This window comes from Cololabis saira, chromosome 14 (genome assembly GCF_033807715.1).
Source record: "Cololabis saira isolate AMF1-May2022 chromosome 14, fColSai1.1, whole genome shotgun sequence".
NCBI lineage: Eukaryota > Metazoa > Chordata > Actinopteri > Beloniformes > Belonidae > Cololabis > Cololabis saira.
This window is the reverse complement of record NC_084600.1, coordinates 37,037,036-37,054,015: the sequence shown is the minus strand read 5'-3', so window position 1 is coordinate 37,054,015 and position 16,980 is coordinate 37,037,036. Positions and strand designations below refer to the sequence as shown.

The following is a 16,980-nucleotide window of genomic DNA, read 5'->3' as shown; positions in this document are numbered from 1 at the left end:
GTGTATAGTGACTGAAGCACCATGAGCAGATCTAGTGTACATTCTAGGTATGATGAGAAGACTCTTATTTGATGATCTAAGCCTAAGGGATCTGTCCAGTATGTATTCAGCATGTCAACCATGTAGGAGGGAGCTAAGCCATTCATAGATTTAAAGACAATAAGAAGTACTCAAATGATTGGCAGTAACAGATACATATAATTATGTGTCATCAGCATAAGAATGATATTGAATATTATGATGCCGATTGATGGACCCAACTAGGGATGTTTTTTTTATTTTTTATTTTTATTAACAATTGCAAACAGTAAAATAATAACAAAACTTCACATTATGCAAATTCACGTTGAATTAGAACATATAAAGAGTACAACTCAAATAAAAAAACAAAACAAAAAGCACAACACATTACAACCAGCCAGGGGGGATGAAATTATAACAGAAAGCCAAAACATTTACATACATTTATGGTTTTGATTGCTTTTGAATTATTAGAAAACTTAATAGAGTCCAGATACTGTTTTAATTCACAATAAAAAAGTAAAAAAAAGAGGGGGTTTTGCGTAAGAATTTGGATTTGTGGATGTGGAATTTTGTGAGGATAATCAATAAATTAATAATAAATGTTTCCTTTGGCTTTGTTCTAATTGTTACATGGTCAAAAACACCAAACACATCCTTCCAAAATAAAATAAAATCAATATCAATTCTTTCAGACACAAAATTACACATATCACTCCAAAAAGTTTGAACAATGGGGCAAACTAGGGATGTTGGAAAACCAAAAACAAATAAACGTTACTTTTCTACTTCCGGCTTGACCCGGAAGTGGTTGTCCGGGAGTCACACGCTTCCCTCGTCCCCACGTGTTCAGCCGCTCCGAGCAGAGACATGGTGGAGAAGATGTCGGTGGAGATGGAGGAGATGGACGAGGAGATGGAGATGGAGGTCCCCGCCAAGAAAGCGCAGCCGCCTCGGCCCTTCGGGTTCCTGCAGCAGAACCGGGTCTTCCTCGACTTCTTCTGGGACTTGGCCAAACCGGAGCAGGAGGTTCGACTGGCGGCGGTGAAGAACCTGATCCAGTACCTGCAGCAGGACAGCAAGGTGAGAGCCGGGACCATGCTAATCATGGCTTACAGCTTAAGAAAACTCAAATATCCTATCTCAAAAAATTTGAATATTCTGGGAATCTTAATCTTAAACTGTAAGCCATAATCAGCGATATTAAAATAATAAAAGACTTGCAATATTTCAGTTGATTTGTAATGAATCCAGAATGTATGATATTTTTGTTTTTTTTAATTGCATTACAGAAAATAAAGAACTTTATCACAATATTCTAATTTTCTGAGACAGTCCTGTATTATTTCCCACTACATGCAAAGTGAGATATTTCAAGCCTTTATTTGTTATAATTTTGGTGATTATGGCTCACAGTTTATGAAAACCCCAAATAAAAAATCTAAAAAAATTAGAATGTATTATGAAATCAATAAAAAATTCAATCATCAAAATTATAACAAATAAAGGCTTAACATATCTTGCTTTGCCTGTAATGAGACTATAGTAGTAGTAGTTTATTGCAGACTCGTGGTACAAAAACACATAGAACAAAATACATACAAAACATAAAAGGAAAAAAAACCTGTCCAGCAGGGACAGTTACAAATACAAGCTTTTAAGCCAATGTCTCTTGAGACAAGAGGAGTATCTGACGCAGCTCTTCCCAGGGTTATTTATATTGACAATGATGCCATTCACACACTCATCCAAACGGCACATAAAACTGTGCATTACATTCCTAAGAACAGCTTGAGGAGTATTGACTCTTGCAACCACAAACATCTCACTATGTAATGCACATGTATTAGTTTCACCTTTTAAGTTGAATTATTGAAATAAATTAACTTTTACACCTGTAGGCTATATTCTACATCTTGGCTGATGTGGACATATATAGCGTAGGAGACTATTTCAGTTGCTAGTATGGTTGTCTATCTGTACAGTCATGCAAGTTCAATGCTATTAAAGCACTTTAAACTTTAAATTTTGGGGATGTCCCTTTTTTTGGCACCTGCACTGCTGAAATCGGGGTGTCCCTTATTTCTATTTCTGAAAGATGACAACCCTAGGCTGCTCCTCACCAACCTGCTCGGAGACGTCCTGGGTGATCAACCGTCAGAAAGGGGGACATGTAATCTCTCCATAATGGGATTAAAAAAAAAAAAATCAATTCATAAAACCTAATTAAACTTTTCTGATTTTAAATAATCAGTATTTAAGTAAAAACAAACAAATAAGACTGACAACCATCAGGATATCTTATTTTTACTGTCATTATTGGTGCATCAAAGTGAGCTGTCATGCATGTAGAAGCATCTAAGGCCTTTTCATTCTTTAAAAACACACTTTAAACTGAACAATGAACATATTACTCCTGAGCTATTAAAGAAAACACTGCATTCAGTATATATGTAATATTGTTGTATTTCAGTGGTAAATTTGATCTGCAAAAATACTTCATACCTTATTAGTTAAGAGTTATTTATTCCAGAGATGTGTATTAACCAAGAAGTAAATGTGTATTGATGGTTCTCTGATTTGTCTTTTGATAGAAATGTTGGATTAGTTGATGTAAATGTAAATCCATAAAGTATGGTGATGAAGTTGTTGTCGTGTGTGCTGCAGGTGGATGAGTTGGACTACGCCTTTAAGAGGCTGGTGGATGGACTGGGACACACGCGAGAGGCGGCCAGACCTGCGTTCAGCCTGGCTCTGGGGCAGGTACGTAGATTCCCACACCCGTTCAACACAGATCAGGTCGACTTGAACGTCCTCAGTCTCAGGTAAAAATCTGAAGTCTACAGCTTTTTCAGAGCTTTCAAGCACATCTCACGGATTTCGTCAGGTAATCTGGATCATTAAAAAAAAAGCATTACAGACACGGTCAAGGTGTTAAAGACAAAATCTGTCAGCCAGGACAGACTAATCTAGACTATTTCCACTAACAAAACGTATAAAGTGGCAACTGAGTGCATCTATGTATGAATGAAAGAGACAAGTGGGTTTTATTTTTAGACGGTGCTCTGGCGTGATTCAGTCATCTTCTCCTTGGATGGTCGGTGATTTAACCCCTGGCCTCCGCAAACTGCTATTACATTTATCAGTGTGTAATTGAGAGGAAAAAATGATCAAAGTGCTGTATGGATGTGCTTTCAGATGTCCTTTCATGTTGAGTCTGAAGTAAAACAGATTTGAAAATGATGGAAAAGTCTTCTGAATGTACTTCATGAATAAAGTATGGGCGTTTAATCAGCATCAATAAGAGCTAACTTGCTTTAATATACCTTTTATGCTTGATTATTAGATTTAATTTTTACTCTAAGTATTAAATCCAGCATTGCTTGGTCTCGTCTATACTCAGATGAGTTAACTTGTGCAGTTACAGCACAGGTTGTAGTCAAGTGAAACTACATTATAGTGTTTAAGGTTTGGTTAAATGCATGAAAATATGTCACCGATATATATTTCCATTTGAGTCAATACGACACACTTGGTTAGAGTTTTCAGATTCAGTTTATTTACTTTATCAGGTGTTTTGACTCCGGTTTTCTGTTGCTTCAGTGTTACTGACTGAGCCCAGCAGGACATGAAGAGCTTGCTTTGGCTCAAGAATGATGGTTTTTCTTTTTCAGGTGTTGAGCGCCTTTCAGGACGTCTCCCTCCAGAGTATACTCGACAAAATCAGAGAAAAGCACAGCTTTCATGGAGGAAAGAAGGTCAGTTCTGGTCTTCTTATCACTTTTTTGCACCGAAGTCTGCATGAGTGTGATTTCCTTCTTCATTTTTGTTGAACATTTGTTCTCGATCTTTTTCAGAAACTGTTCAGAAATGCATTGTTTGGGAACCTGTTTGGCGTCTTGGCTCTCCATCAGTCTGGCCGCCTCACTAAGGTAAGCCGCCTCACCGTCGCATTCTTTGGTGAATAAATGCACATGTGCACAAAGCTTGAATGAGTCCGTGAAGCAGCGGGTGTTTTTGATAGAAGACCCAGCTTTTTTTCACGCACGCTGTGGGGTTTTTGTTGTAGTTTGCACGGTAAAATAAATTATGACTCCATCCCCTTTTTGCTTTCCTGCTGTGACGGGTGTAAATAACGGCTCCAGTCCAACTACAGGACTGTCTAAGAAAATTAGAATATTGTGATTTTCTGTAATGCAATTACAAAAACAAAAATGTCATACATTCTGGATTCATTACAATTCAACTGAAATATTGCAAGCCTTTTATTATTTTAATATTGCTGATCATGGCTTACAGCTTAAAAAAACTCAAATATCCTATCTCAAAAAAATTGAATATTCTGGGAATCTTAACCTTAAACTGTAAGCCATAATCAGCAATATTAAAATAATAAAAGGCTCGCAATATTTCAGTTGATTTGTAATGAATCAAGAATGTATGACATTTTTGTTTTTTTTTAATTGCATTACAGAAAATAAAGAACTTTATCACAATATTCGAATTTTCTGAGACAGTCCTGTATTTCCATTAATGGTCCTTGAATGAGAACTGCATTGATGTTACGAGTCAGGGTCACTTTAAGTTCATATTGAACAAGATTCTGTTCCTCATTCTGATTTTATTGTTTCCTTTGCATTTTAATAAGAGGCTTTAAAAAAAAAAGCCAAATATGATTCTGTTGTGAAAAACAAAGAAGTCCACATTGGGCTCGTTTTGTAACGCTGTTTAAACAGACGATTATTTTTCCAGCAGATCAACGCATTTAAACAACCCAGTTAATGGGTTTTACTTCACCTGATAGTGGTTTGAATTTTATGGCTCATTTCTGTGGAGCTTTTATCATCCAAGTCCACATTTCTAGTGGTAATACAGGCCCGTGAACTCTTTTCCTTCACATCACTCGCAGCAGGCGATGCAGCGTCTTCGTCTGCAGTGTTTTGTCTGGTTTAGGTTGAAATGAAGAAGATGCACACTGAGGCTTGCTGTTGTTAAACTTTCAAAAAGGCAAATAAAAGCAGTAGATATGTACATAGAAAAACACCTTCCTCATTTGTGCGTTGCATGTTTTTGACGGCGTTACTGCAGAAAGTGCACACGTATTAAGATTCGGGAGAATTCTGTTTACAAATCCTGGTGGAGGTGATGAAGTATGATGGTTAACTCTTTGTCCGGTTTCTGTGCAGGAGCCGCATGTGGTGCTGGGATGTGTGCAGGTCCTGCAGAGTCTCAGCCAGCACAAACAACACCTGAAGGACCTTCCCACCAAGACCATGATGGACATCCTCAATGAGGTGAATACTTCTGTTTAGTCACACCCTCAATTATGCCTCAATTAAGGCTGGGACTTTAGTGTGTTAATTTCGATTAATTAATTACAGAAAAAATAGCGCGCTAGAAAAAAAATAGCGCATTTTTGATCACATTATCTTTTTCCCCGGGAAACGTTTCACACGGACGGCGCACCAACCAACCAGAACCCTTGAGAGAGAGAGAGGCTGCGTCCAAAATCGCATACTTCCACCCTAATGATATTTACTGATATTTACTCAAAAGTGTGCCGAACTTAAGTATACTTTTTAGTGTATACTTTTAGGGAGATCAAAGCGTTTCACAACTCTCTCTCTCAAGGGTCCTGCAACCAACGTGCATTGGTGTTACAGCGAAGTGCGGCCGTTGTCATAACACAAGCTAAGTTGTTACTACACACGTTAAAGATGAATGAAGTCTCAGACGAAATGGGTTTGTTGGTTCCATGGGACATTTTTTTTTTAAAAACGGATGGATGGAAGCGTGCTCTGTTTTCTAATGTGTTTCCATGTTCTGGAATGGACTTGAAACCGTTGAAAGTATTTTGTTATATTTAAGTGTTGTTTACAGAAGGTCCTTGACTATAGGCTACCTGTCTCATTCAATGTGCATACTGCATATATTTAATTTACTGCACTTTATAGCAAATTGCACTGATTTGTTCTTGGTGAAAACCACCTTGATAAAAATAAACTGTTTCATAAATTGAACATATGTTTTCACTAGTCAATCATTCACTCGTATACAAAAATCCATTTGAAACAAACAAAAAAGGAAATCTCATTGTTCTCAGGTCTAAAATTGATATGTGATCAAATTGCGATTAATTAATTACAAAGCCTGTAATTAATTCAATTAATTTTTTTTTAATCGAGTCCCAGCCCTAGCCTCAATATAACCCGTTAACCTGCTAGTCTTGTGTCTCCCCAGATCCCAGAGGAGGTGTTTGAGCAGCTCCTGCTGGGCGCCCTGCAGGCCGACCTGGCCTCGGCCTTCAGGACCCCGGAGCAGCTGCAGCTGCTGCTGGTGGCGCTGCAGCGCTTCCCGCACACGCTCAGACCCAAGAAACTCAAGAAGCTGCTGGGCTCCTCCACCATCATCAACGACGACAACATCCCCAAGTGCGGACGCCGTCATCGACTTAAACGGGCCTTTAGACTTTTACACGCTTCGGCTTATCATCAATCCCGTGTCTGGCAGGTTGACTCAGGTGTTGAAGATTGCAGCGCAGTCGGGGAAGAAGGAGCTGGTTCTCCCAGTGGTGGCCTTGGACCTCCTGAAGCTGTCTCTGAAAGAGGACAGCTTCCAGCTCTTCTGGAACAAGGCCATTATCGGCGGGATGCTGAAGGAGCCACCGGGGCCCGCTCAGTAAGTACCAGGAGGCTGAAGGAAAAGAGGCTGAGAAACACGATTCAGGGCTCAGGGGCTTAAAAACACGTGGTCGTGGGCAGGTTTCAGATTAAATCTGTCTGTGAGGGAAATGAGAAGATTCTTTAGAAACTCTTACAGTGGCATGGCTTTCCTCTTGTTTGCCATGCCCATTTCTTTTTTTGCATCGTGTCTGAAATTACTTTCTCCAAATAGATGGAGTACCTCTTCACGAGTATAAGGCTTGTATGAATAGTCTTGGTCTCAGGAAAAAGGAAACAACATTCAAGGTTACCACAGAAGTGTCACAATCAAGATGTGCATTACTGTTTCAGAGTGCAGAGTGCTTTTGTAATTCAGTAGAAAACCTACATTATTTTATCTTCACCTAAAAAAACACATTACTTGGTGAGAAAACCACATTTGAATCTCTTATGATGGCGACAAATTTAATTTAGTGTTTAGTAATGTCTTAATTCCTAATTTTCCTTAAGTTTATGTTAAAAAAGTGAATCTAACTAGGTTTAACGATGTTTGAATAAATGTTTGTCCAGGCTGAACCACTAAATGCATCATTTGGGCCCATTTTCTCAGGAAAATGTTTTCAATGATATATCACTATAGTTTTTAATTCTATCCAAATATAACTGTTTTTGACTTATTTTGAAAATCCGCTCACACCTATATACACGTCATAAATTGTGACGTGAAATGCATACAGACAAGACGTAGAATCAAAAAACGAGAACACAACAACAAGTATTTACAGTTCACCCGTTTAACCGCATGGCAAACTGGTGATTGGAAGCATCGTTAGACTTATTCGATATACAGGACTGTCTCAGAAAATTTAAATATTGTGATTTTCTGTAATGCAATTAAAAAAACTAAAATGTCATACATGCTGGATTCATTACAAATCAACTGAAATATTGCAAGCCTTTTATTATTTTAATATTGCTGATCATGGTTTACAGTTTAAGAAAACTCAAATATCCTATCTAAAAAAATTTGAATATTCTGGGAATCTTAATCTTAAACTGTAAACCATAATCAGCAATATTAAAATAATAAAAGGCTTGCAATATTTCAGTTGATTTGTAATGAATCCAGCATGTATGACATTTTAGTTTTTTTAATTGCATTACAGAAAATAAAGAACTTTATCACAATATTCTAATTTTCTGAGACAGTCTTGTAAATGGTGTATCATTTAGAGGGGCATTTATTGATGCATCACCTACCTCACAGTGACGAGTGCTGCCTCGGGAGGTTCCTCCCTACTAACGTGTTTGTGCCGCTGCTCTCCTTCTGTCCAGTTACCTGAGCTTCCGTCTGCTGGGCAGCGCGCTGCCTCTACTGTCCTTGCCCCAGCTGAAGGAGGTTTTGTCCGGAGAGGTGATGATGCAGTACGGGGAACACGTGGTCGCTGCTCAGGTCAGTGTCCTAGAGGAGCAGGTCGCTCTCCTTTGTCCATGCTTTGCTCAGATGTGGAGGTCATGTGGTCATTTCTAGGGGTGTAACAATATATCGTGCCACGAAATATCGCTATAAAAAACGTCACGATACGTGTCGTGGAGGTGACAAACTGTATCGCGATATTGGATTCATAATATTAATCTATTTTGTTTACTAGTAACGCGCATCCGACCGCGACCGCGGACCAAAATCTTCCTCCGCTCAGAAGAAAGTAGTACCTTTTTTGTGGTCCCGATCAAGGGACTCTAGCGGGGTTTTGAGCTCTGAACTTTTAAGTCTGGTGTAGAGTTAAGCCTTACCTTATTAAATTAAACCTTTTTGGGGTCGTGAGTAGGATAAACACTGGAAAACTTCTGCTGAGTTCCAGTGTACTTTAATGTCCCTCAACAGTGTAGGATTTTAGAACATCAACACATCAGAATATAAAGAATATATTTATAAAATACTGAACCCTGAATTACCAAAATAACCTTCTTAACAAAAATAAATCTCCTCTTACACTTATAAGGTGAGCATGAATCAATCTTTTTTATGATGTAAAATTGTATGTATTTATTTACTTTTATTTATTTATTTATTTAATTTTAGTTGTTAAATTTTTGGAAAAGAAAAAAGTCAAATCATACATGAGAGAAACTATTCAGTTTTTGGCAAAATATTTGTATTGTATGAAACTGAAGATGCATAATGCAAACCTGACATTTACTTTTAGTTCAGTTTGTGGAAAATGGTTGTCCTGGCTTTCTCTTTAAAACCTAAACAGTTATAAAGTATTACAAACTGTAACAATAGGGCAAACGCACAGTATTGTTTTGTATTTTGTGTCTTTCAAATAAAAGACAATTTTTTCCAGTCATATGTTCCTCATTCAAGGTTGTTAAAAAAATACTGCTATAATATCGTATCGTTATCGTGACCTCAATATCGTGTATCGTACCGTATCGTGAGATTAGTGTATCGTTACACCCCTAGTCCTTTCTCACTTAGTTGGCTGTTTCCCATTAAATTCTAAACTTAAAATATCCTCAAAATTCATCTTTCTGTCTTTTTTTTTTTTTAAGTAGTGATTAAGATATTTTCAGGAGGATATGTATCACTTTTGTAAGGATTAATGATCATATTTGGGGTGTGAGTAATGTAACTTGATTTTTTTTTAAGAATGCGAGAAAGCAGCCCCACGTCTCAGTACTTTCTCCCTCCTCGTGTTTCTGCTTGAACCAGAAACTGTGTTAATGAACAACTCCTTTCATCCACGCTCTCTCGCTCTCAGAAACCAGATCGCTTCAAAATGGCCCCGGAGATGGACAAGTTGGTGTCGGACTTCCTGCAGGGCTGCGAGGACTCTGAGAAACAACTGGCAGTGATGGTGTGCTTCTCGTCGCTGACGAACCACGGCTACCCGGTGGTGCCGTCGGTGTGGAGGGTGGTGCAGCACCTTCAGCCCGCAGCGCTGCAGGAATACGTGGCCTGGCTGAAGAGCATGTTCCTGCAGCCTCAGATCGACACGCTGCTGGACTTCAGCACCCGCAAGCAGAAAGACAAGCAGTGGGAAAAAGAGAAGTGAGTGTATACAGTGAGACTAAAGTGTTTTCCTGCATTCATTTGGCATAAAATGTGATCTGATCTTCATCCAAGTCACAGTGATGGCCAAATGTAAGCTCTTTACTAGGGCTGAAACGATTCCTCGAATAATTCGATTACAAAAAATGATCGAGGAATTTTCTCTGCCTCGAGGAATCGTTTAATTTTGCAGCTCAAAGCATCGTATTTCGCCCGGACTACATTTAATGCGGCACAGCGCGCTGACGCCGCGCGCGTAAAGGAAGAAAAAAAGCGTCTGATATGTTTGGTTTTTGTAACATGCCGTGCTCAGGCATAGATATATATGTGTATATATATTATATATATATATATTATATATATATATATATATATATATTATATATATGTATATATATCTATGTGCTCAGGAAGTCTGCAACGGCCCAGACGGGAGACACATGTAACTCAGTGCTTAACTTTTATTTTCAATCCACGCTATATTCTTCTGGTCCGTTCTCCTATATGTTCCCCCTCTAACCCGGTACATACAGAGGTTCCTCTAAACATCTGTTCCCGCTACAGTTTTAAATAAGAGAAAAGGCAGAAAATGTCAGAAAAATAAAAACGTAATCAAGCTAACTGGGTAGTTTTCAATTTTATCTCTGTGGTCATTCATGGATTAAAACAAGCAGCACTGGTGCCTAATGTGCTCCAATACAGCAGGTCTCAGAATTGTATTTTTAACACTGCCAAAACTCAAAATCTTATACTTTAACTTAAAACTTAACTAGAACTTAAAATGTGCTTGACACAAATGAAAGTTCAATTGAAACACATAACCTTTTAAGTTATGTGTGTTATCAGGTGTAATGGCATTTTTAGGTTAGAAATAAGAACATTTCTTGGTAAGATCCTTAGTTTTTTGAGTGAAGGCAGTGAATTTGGTCGACTGGTGTAAGTTCAGGGTTTTTAAAGGCACAGCCATGAACCTACTGTATTATATAATTTAGTCTTAGTAATGTCAATTAACATCTTACATCTTATGTATATTTATAATTGCTCTTTAACTAAACAAAAATATGTTTTATCCGATTAATCAATGGAATTTTCAGTAGAATACTCGATTACTAAAATATTCGATAGAATACTCGATTACTAAAATATTCGATAGCTGCAGCCCTACTCTTTACATTTTCTCACCACTGTGGTTTTGTTGTATAGAATATAAATCTAATTTGAGATGCTCAGGCCTGCTCTTCTCAGGTGTGGTGATGCTGAACCGAAAGACAGTTTATGGAAACTGAACATAATTGTTGCTGTTCTCCCCCCAGGAGGGAGAGCCCGGTGTCCCGGCTGAGGAAGTGGATCGCTGCTCGCCTCGCTTCAATCATCGACAACCATCAAGTGAGGAGGCAGGAGGATCTCTGCATGGACGTGGCCAGGTGAGACCAGACCGGCCTCTCGCTGAACGACACGGGGCCGTCACAGTTTAATGAGGAGGAAGTCCCAAGCTCAAGCATTTTGTTGTTTCCTTTTGTAGGTTTGTTTTTTTCCACGCTTTCTTCAGTACCAAGAAGGTTTCGCCCGACGTCGCAGAGTCGAAAGGGAAGCTTTCTGTTCCGCTGGATGAGAATACCAGAGGAGTGCTGGCCAACTCCTTCTTTGGGTGAGATTAAAGCTGTCCGTCTGTCCTGCTTCATAAATGTCAAGCAGAGAGCTTTATTCCTCTCAGCTTTTATTTAAAAAGCCTAAATGTCATTAGAGGATGATCATAAATAGGAGAAAGGCTTTAACTGTTACATGAAGTTATGTTCCTCAAAGGTCACATTTAATTGGTTATTGTGGAGCATTTATATTTGATCAGTTACAGTTTATTGATATAATGTTAATTATTGGCAAATGGCCATCTGAAAACACTTGATTCAAATAAATCCACCAAATCAACAGTGGTTGACATGGCAGTTTTCAAATATTTTATCATATCTGTGTTTTGAAAAAGCTAGATTTATTTATTTTTTTCAGTCTTCATTCTATACAGATGCACTCTGACAGAACCAATAGAACATTAAAAAGTTGTCTTTTTATTGGCTTTACTGAACACCATCCCCACAATATTAAAAAACCAGTAAATTAAAAAAAAACTACCGTACATAAAATTACCCAATGTATGTATAATTTAAAAAAAAAAGATTTTAGAATCCTACAAAGACAACATTAGAGGTGTTTTTAATTTCAATCAATAGTAAATACTTTTTCTGTCTTATTTCATGTCAGAGATTAAAGGGTTGAAGATCTTACTGTTTATTAAAATGAAATATCCAGTTGAAATTGATTAAACTTCAAAGCTGGTGATACTCGTATAAGGAGTCGAGATCCTGCAAAGGTCATGACAGACACAGAAGTGCTGAGGAAAAAATGAAAATCCTGTTTGACAATCTTCTATGACTGTGATTAAGACACGGCTGCACTGGTATGAACCGCAACGGTCAAGACATCCAAGATGGGTGGTATTAAAGGGGTCCTATTATGAAAAACAAGTTTTTTCTTGCTTTAACATAGTGACTTGCGAAAGTATTTGGCCCCATTGAACTTAGTGACCTTTTGCCACATTTCAGGCTTCAAACATAAAGATATAAAACAAATTTTTTTGTGAAGAATCAACAAGAAGTGGGACACAATCATGAAGTGGAACGAAATTTATTGGATATTTAAAACTTTGTTAACAAATAAACTGAAAAATTAGCAAGTATGTATGTGTGTGTGTGTGTGTGTATATGTATATATATATATATATATATATATATATATATATATATATATACACACACACATACACACACACACAGTGCAGACAACATCTCTGCAGCCAGAACCGAATTCTGCGTCTCCTCTTAAAGCCCAAAGAAGCTGTACGGTCGGGTCGTGGCCTCTGCTGTATCATTAACTCCTGTCCGTTTACGTTTCAGATGCCTCACGTCCCTGCACCGAATGTTGCTCGTTGACGATGACGCCGTGGCCACCGGTCAGAAGCGGGTGCAAGGTGTAACAGCCGACGGCACTTTGTGGATCTACCACCTGGTCCAGTACGCACAGCTCCTGCTCAGCCAGTCCAAGCACGTCCAGACCAGCCGTCCCTTCAGCCCCGAACAGACTCTGGCCTGGGACAGGTATGAGGAAGTAGTTTCTATAGACTGAGGGGTTAAACAAAGTATATTAAACGTCTGATACACCAGCTTTTATGAGTATGGCGCTTCTTCATCGTGGAAACACGTTGTCTCTATTGCTCTCTTCCAGTATGCTGGAGTCGGTGGCAAACCTGAAGAAGAAGGCAAAAAAAGGTCCGACAGATGAGAACAATGCCTTCCTGCAGCTCTTCCTGCTGCTTGGCATCCAGCTCTTCAAGGTACAACAAACTACCTGAGTGTTGTTTGGGGCTTTTTGTAACCTCAACCTTCACAACTAGGGCTGGGGATCGATTCAAATGTCAAGAATCTATTCCGATTCTTAAGATTCAGAATCGATTATCAAGATTTGATCCGATTCGATTCCGATATTGATTTGGGTTAGTGTTATTAAAACTGTTTTTTGAGCTGTTGCATGAATTATATGACTGTAGTTATGCAAAATATTACTACGAGTATTATATTGAGATTCAACAGCAAGTATTGGCAGCTAATGATGCTGTAAGGACCAATCAGCTCCCAGAATGCTGATAGAACTGCTTTCAGAAACATCGTGTGGGTCAGAATTACCAAACAGATCCAGGGCAGCAAACAGATGGATGAATCGGTTTTATTTTTTTCCCACATTCCGTTTTTATTTGTTCCATTTTCGGTCTATTTTGGTTTTTAATTTTTAAGCATTTGGTTTTTATCATTTTTTGCAAATGTAACCCCAAGACAGTATATAAAGTAATGAAATATAGACAATTTATGCAATTATAACACTTTAATGTTTTCATACCTTTAAACATATTTAAAGGCAAAAACATGGCACCAGATATTCTCGTGTCCAACAAAACATTTCTTTTTTGGGGATAAACAAAAAATAACCAAAAGTTGTAATGTAATGATGAAAAAAAAATACATAAATTAATAAAATACAAAAAAATAAAAAATCGATCTTTAGACATATGATTTTTTTTTAGGAATTAATATGAGAATCGATTTAGAATTGGGAAATCGATTTTTTCAACACAGGCCTATTCACAATATTATGTGCTATAATTAATTGTATCAAAGTTTATCCAGTCAACAAAAATCAATATGGAAATGTGCTGAATAAGATTGTCTTCTCTTGTCAAGGACCCTGAAGAGCTGCTGGACATCATGAAAGACCTGCAGAGCTGTGTGAACAAAGCTCAAGAAAAGAAGACCAAGAAGAAAAAACATGGTACGTTTTACAAACAATTGTGCGACAAAGAGTCGTTATTTTCGGACTCGATTGGGTCACTTTCAGCCATTTTGGTTTCAGTGAAACTGCTGGTGGGTAAATGGAGTCACATTTGGACCTGAAACAAGCCCAAACAATCCCTGCTTCACTACCTGGCTTGACCGACTGCGGAAACCCTAAATCATAGCACCGCCCCCACACGCTTGTACGGTAGACACTAGGCACGATGGGTACATCAATTCATCCATATCACTGTGGAAATCAGGCAAATCTGGACTCATTAGACCGTCTTCCATTGATCCAGAGTCCAATCTTTATGCTCTCTAACAAATTAAAGCCTTTTTCCCCTAATTATCCTCCCTGATAAATGGTTTTCTGTAGGCTACACATCTGTTTAGTCCCTTGAGTTCCTTCTTTGCTTGTGTGGAAATGCTCTGTTTCACTATTAAACAGAGCTGTGAGTTCTGCTGTTGTTTTTTTTTTATGGTTTGGGTTTTAACAGTGATCCTTCCAAGTTTTATTAATATCCTTAGTAGGGGTGGGCAAAAATATCAATATAGCAAAATATCTCTATCATTTGCCGGCCGATTCGATGTGGATATTCACATTTTGAATATCAATTTTTTTTTTTTTTTTTTTTTTTTTTTTTTTCGTAAATCCAGTACGACTTTATTGTTTACATGGGCTTAAATAATATTAATTTTAATTTCACATTATGTAAATAATATGAAAAACGTACATATGTAGTAACTTTAGCTTGTATAGTTACAATAAAACATGGATAATTTGAATTACATTGTTTTGACTCAGTTTGTCCCAAGAATTATCACCATAATCTGATGTACGTGCAACTCAGATTTTAAGATGCATAAGGCCTTTTAAAGTTTTCAGCGAACTATGTACAGGACTGTCTCAGAAAATTTTAATATTGTGATAAAGTTCTTTATTTTCTGTAATGCAATTTAAAAAAACCAAACTAAAATGTCATACATTCTGGATTCATTACAAATCAACTGAAATATTGCAAGCCTTTTATTATTTTAATATTGTTGATTATGGATTACAGTTTAAGATTAAGATTCCCAGAATATTGTAATTTTTTGAGATAGGATATTTGAGTTTTCTTAAACTGTAAGCCATGATCAGCAATATTAAAATAATAAAAGGCTTGCAATATTTCAGTTGATTTGTAATGAATCCAGAATGTATGACATTTTTGTTTTTGTAATTGCATTACAGAAAATCACAATATTCTAATTTTCTGAGACAGTCCAGTATAACATCGCAATATATTGCCCAATTTGGATATCACAGTATCGTACCGTGATGTGTATCATATCATACCTTAGCAATACCCACCCCTAGTTCTTAGATGTTTTCTTTGCTGGATGCCAACAAATTGACCCATCTGAAACAGATAAATGTCTGTTCCACGACCATGATGATGATGTGTCTTCTGACACGCTTTATTTGCTTTAGTTCCGATTATTTTGCTACATGATGGTGTTGTCTTTTCCTCTGTTTCAGCCGCAGAGCAGGAGCCTGAGTGGGTGGAGGTGATGGTGGACATTCTCTTGTCCATGCTCTCCCAGCGGAGCAGACACATCAGACAAGTCTGCAAAACAGTCTTTTCCTCCATCTGCCCCCACGTCAATGCAGCAGCCCTCACCGCCATCCTGGACGTAAGTGAATGCCACTACCGTATTTTCTGGACTAAAAGCCGCACCTGCATATATGCCGTACCCGCTCTATTTTTTTAAAAATAATTAAAAAAAGATATACAAGCCGCACCTGCATACAAGCCGCATCCGCTCTATTTAAAAAAAAAAAAAAAAAAAGATATGCAAGCCACAGATATTTACAGGACTGTCTCAGAAAATTAGAATATAATGCAATTTAAAAAAAAAAAAAAAAAAAAAAAAAAAAAAAAAAAACTGTCATACATTCTGGATTCATTACAAATCAACTGAAATATTGCAAGCCTTTTATTATTTTAATATTGCTGATTATGGCTTACACCTTAAGATTAAGACTCCCAGAATATTCAAATTTTTTGAGATAGGATATTTGAGTTTTCTTAAACTGTAAGCCATGATCAGCAATATTAAAATAATAAAAGGCTTGCAATATTTCAGTTGATTTGTAATGAATCCAGAATGTATGACATTTTTGTTTTTGTACCGTATTTTCGCGACCATTCGGCGCACCGTGTGGAAAGGCGCACCCTCATTTTTGTGTGTCATTTTTAGATTTAAAACATACATATGGCGCACCGACCCAAAAGGCGCAGTATACAGAGCAGAGCTGCACACACGCGTGCCGCAAAACACGCCGGCCGGAAAACACACACACCCGCTGCAGAACGCACACACATGCAGAACGCACACACAAGCACACAAGCGCTTATTTAAAAAATAGAGCGGGAGCAAAACCTCTGTTTCTGCATTAAAGAGCTCCGCTAATTCAGCTGCGCCAGTCCGAATTTCCTCGGTGTCAGTCACTTTCTGCACAACAGTAAATAAACTTTTCATACCCCGTTGTGCGGATCCTCCACCGCGCAGAGCCCGTCTCTCCCCAGCGGGGTGGAGCAGCGCGCGTCACAGCGGCTTTAACCGGGAATGTGACCTGTTCGGACCGGCTGGGTCCCGCGTCCCGGGTCCCGCGTCCCGGGTCCCGGGTCCCGCGTCCCGGGTCCCCGCGTCCCGGGTCCCGCGTCCCGGGTCCCGCTCCGCGCTGGTCCCGGGTCCGCTCCCCGTCTGCTCCCCCGCGCTGGACCCGCTCACACACGCGCTGTCGGGGAGCCGGTACCGGGGTTTGTATCCGACAGGAGCTCCAGTCCGAATTTCCAGACCTGTCTCAGCCACCTGA

The 16,980-nt window shown here is 38.5% G+C and overlaps 1 protein-coding gene across 1 annotated transcript in view; it reads left to right on the top strand.

Moving 5' to 3' along the window:
- Nucleotides 1-852: 852 nt before the first annotated feature.
- mybbp1a (MYB binding protein (P160) 1a) overlaps nucleotides 853-16,980 on the top strand; it is a 34,588-nt gene continuing 18,460 nt past the window's right edge. Inside the window, exons 1-15 of the mRNA XM_061740579.1 lie at nucleotides 853-1,104; nucleotides 2,689-2,784; nucleotides 3,696-3,779; nucleotides 3,879-3,953; nucleotides 5,208-5,315; nucleotides 6,262-6,452; nucleotides 6,532-6,699; nucleotides 8,019-8,136; nucleotides 9,449-9,738; nucleotides 11,052-11,162; nucleotides 11,261-11,386; nucleotides 12,687-12,887; nucleotides 13,015-13,123; nucleotides 14,025-14,112; nucleotides 15,640-15,794. Of these exons, the coding sequence (XP_061596563.1) occupies nucleotides 892-1,104; nucleotides 2,689-2,784; nucleotides 3,696-3,779; nucleotides 3,879-3,953; nucleotides 5,208-5,315; nucleotides 6,262-6,452; nucleotides 6,532-6,699; nucleotides 8,019-8,136; nucleotides 9,449-9,738; nucleotides 11,052-11,162; nucleotides 11,261-11,386; nucleotides 12,687-12,887; nucleotides 13,015-13,123; nucleotides 14,025-14,112; nucleotides 15,640-15,794 (2,133 nt within the window). The 5' untranslated portion in view covers nucleotides 853-891. The remainder of the gene's footprint in view (nucleotides 1,105-2,688; nucleotides 2,785-3,695; nucleotides 3,780-3,878; nucleotides 3,954-5,207; nucleotides 5,316-6,261; nucleotides 6,453-6,531; nucleotides 6,700-8,018; nucleotides 8,137-9,448; nucleotides 9,739-11,051; nucleotides 11,163-11,260; nucleotides 11,387-12,686; nucleotides 12,888-13,014; nucleotides 13,124-14,024; nucleotides 14,113-15,639; nucleotides 15,795-16,980) is intronic.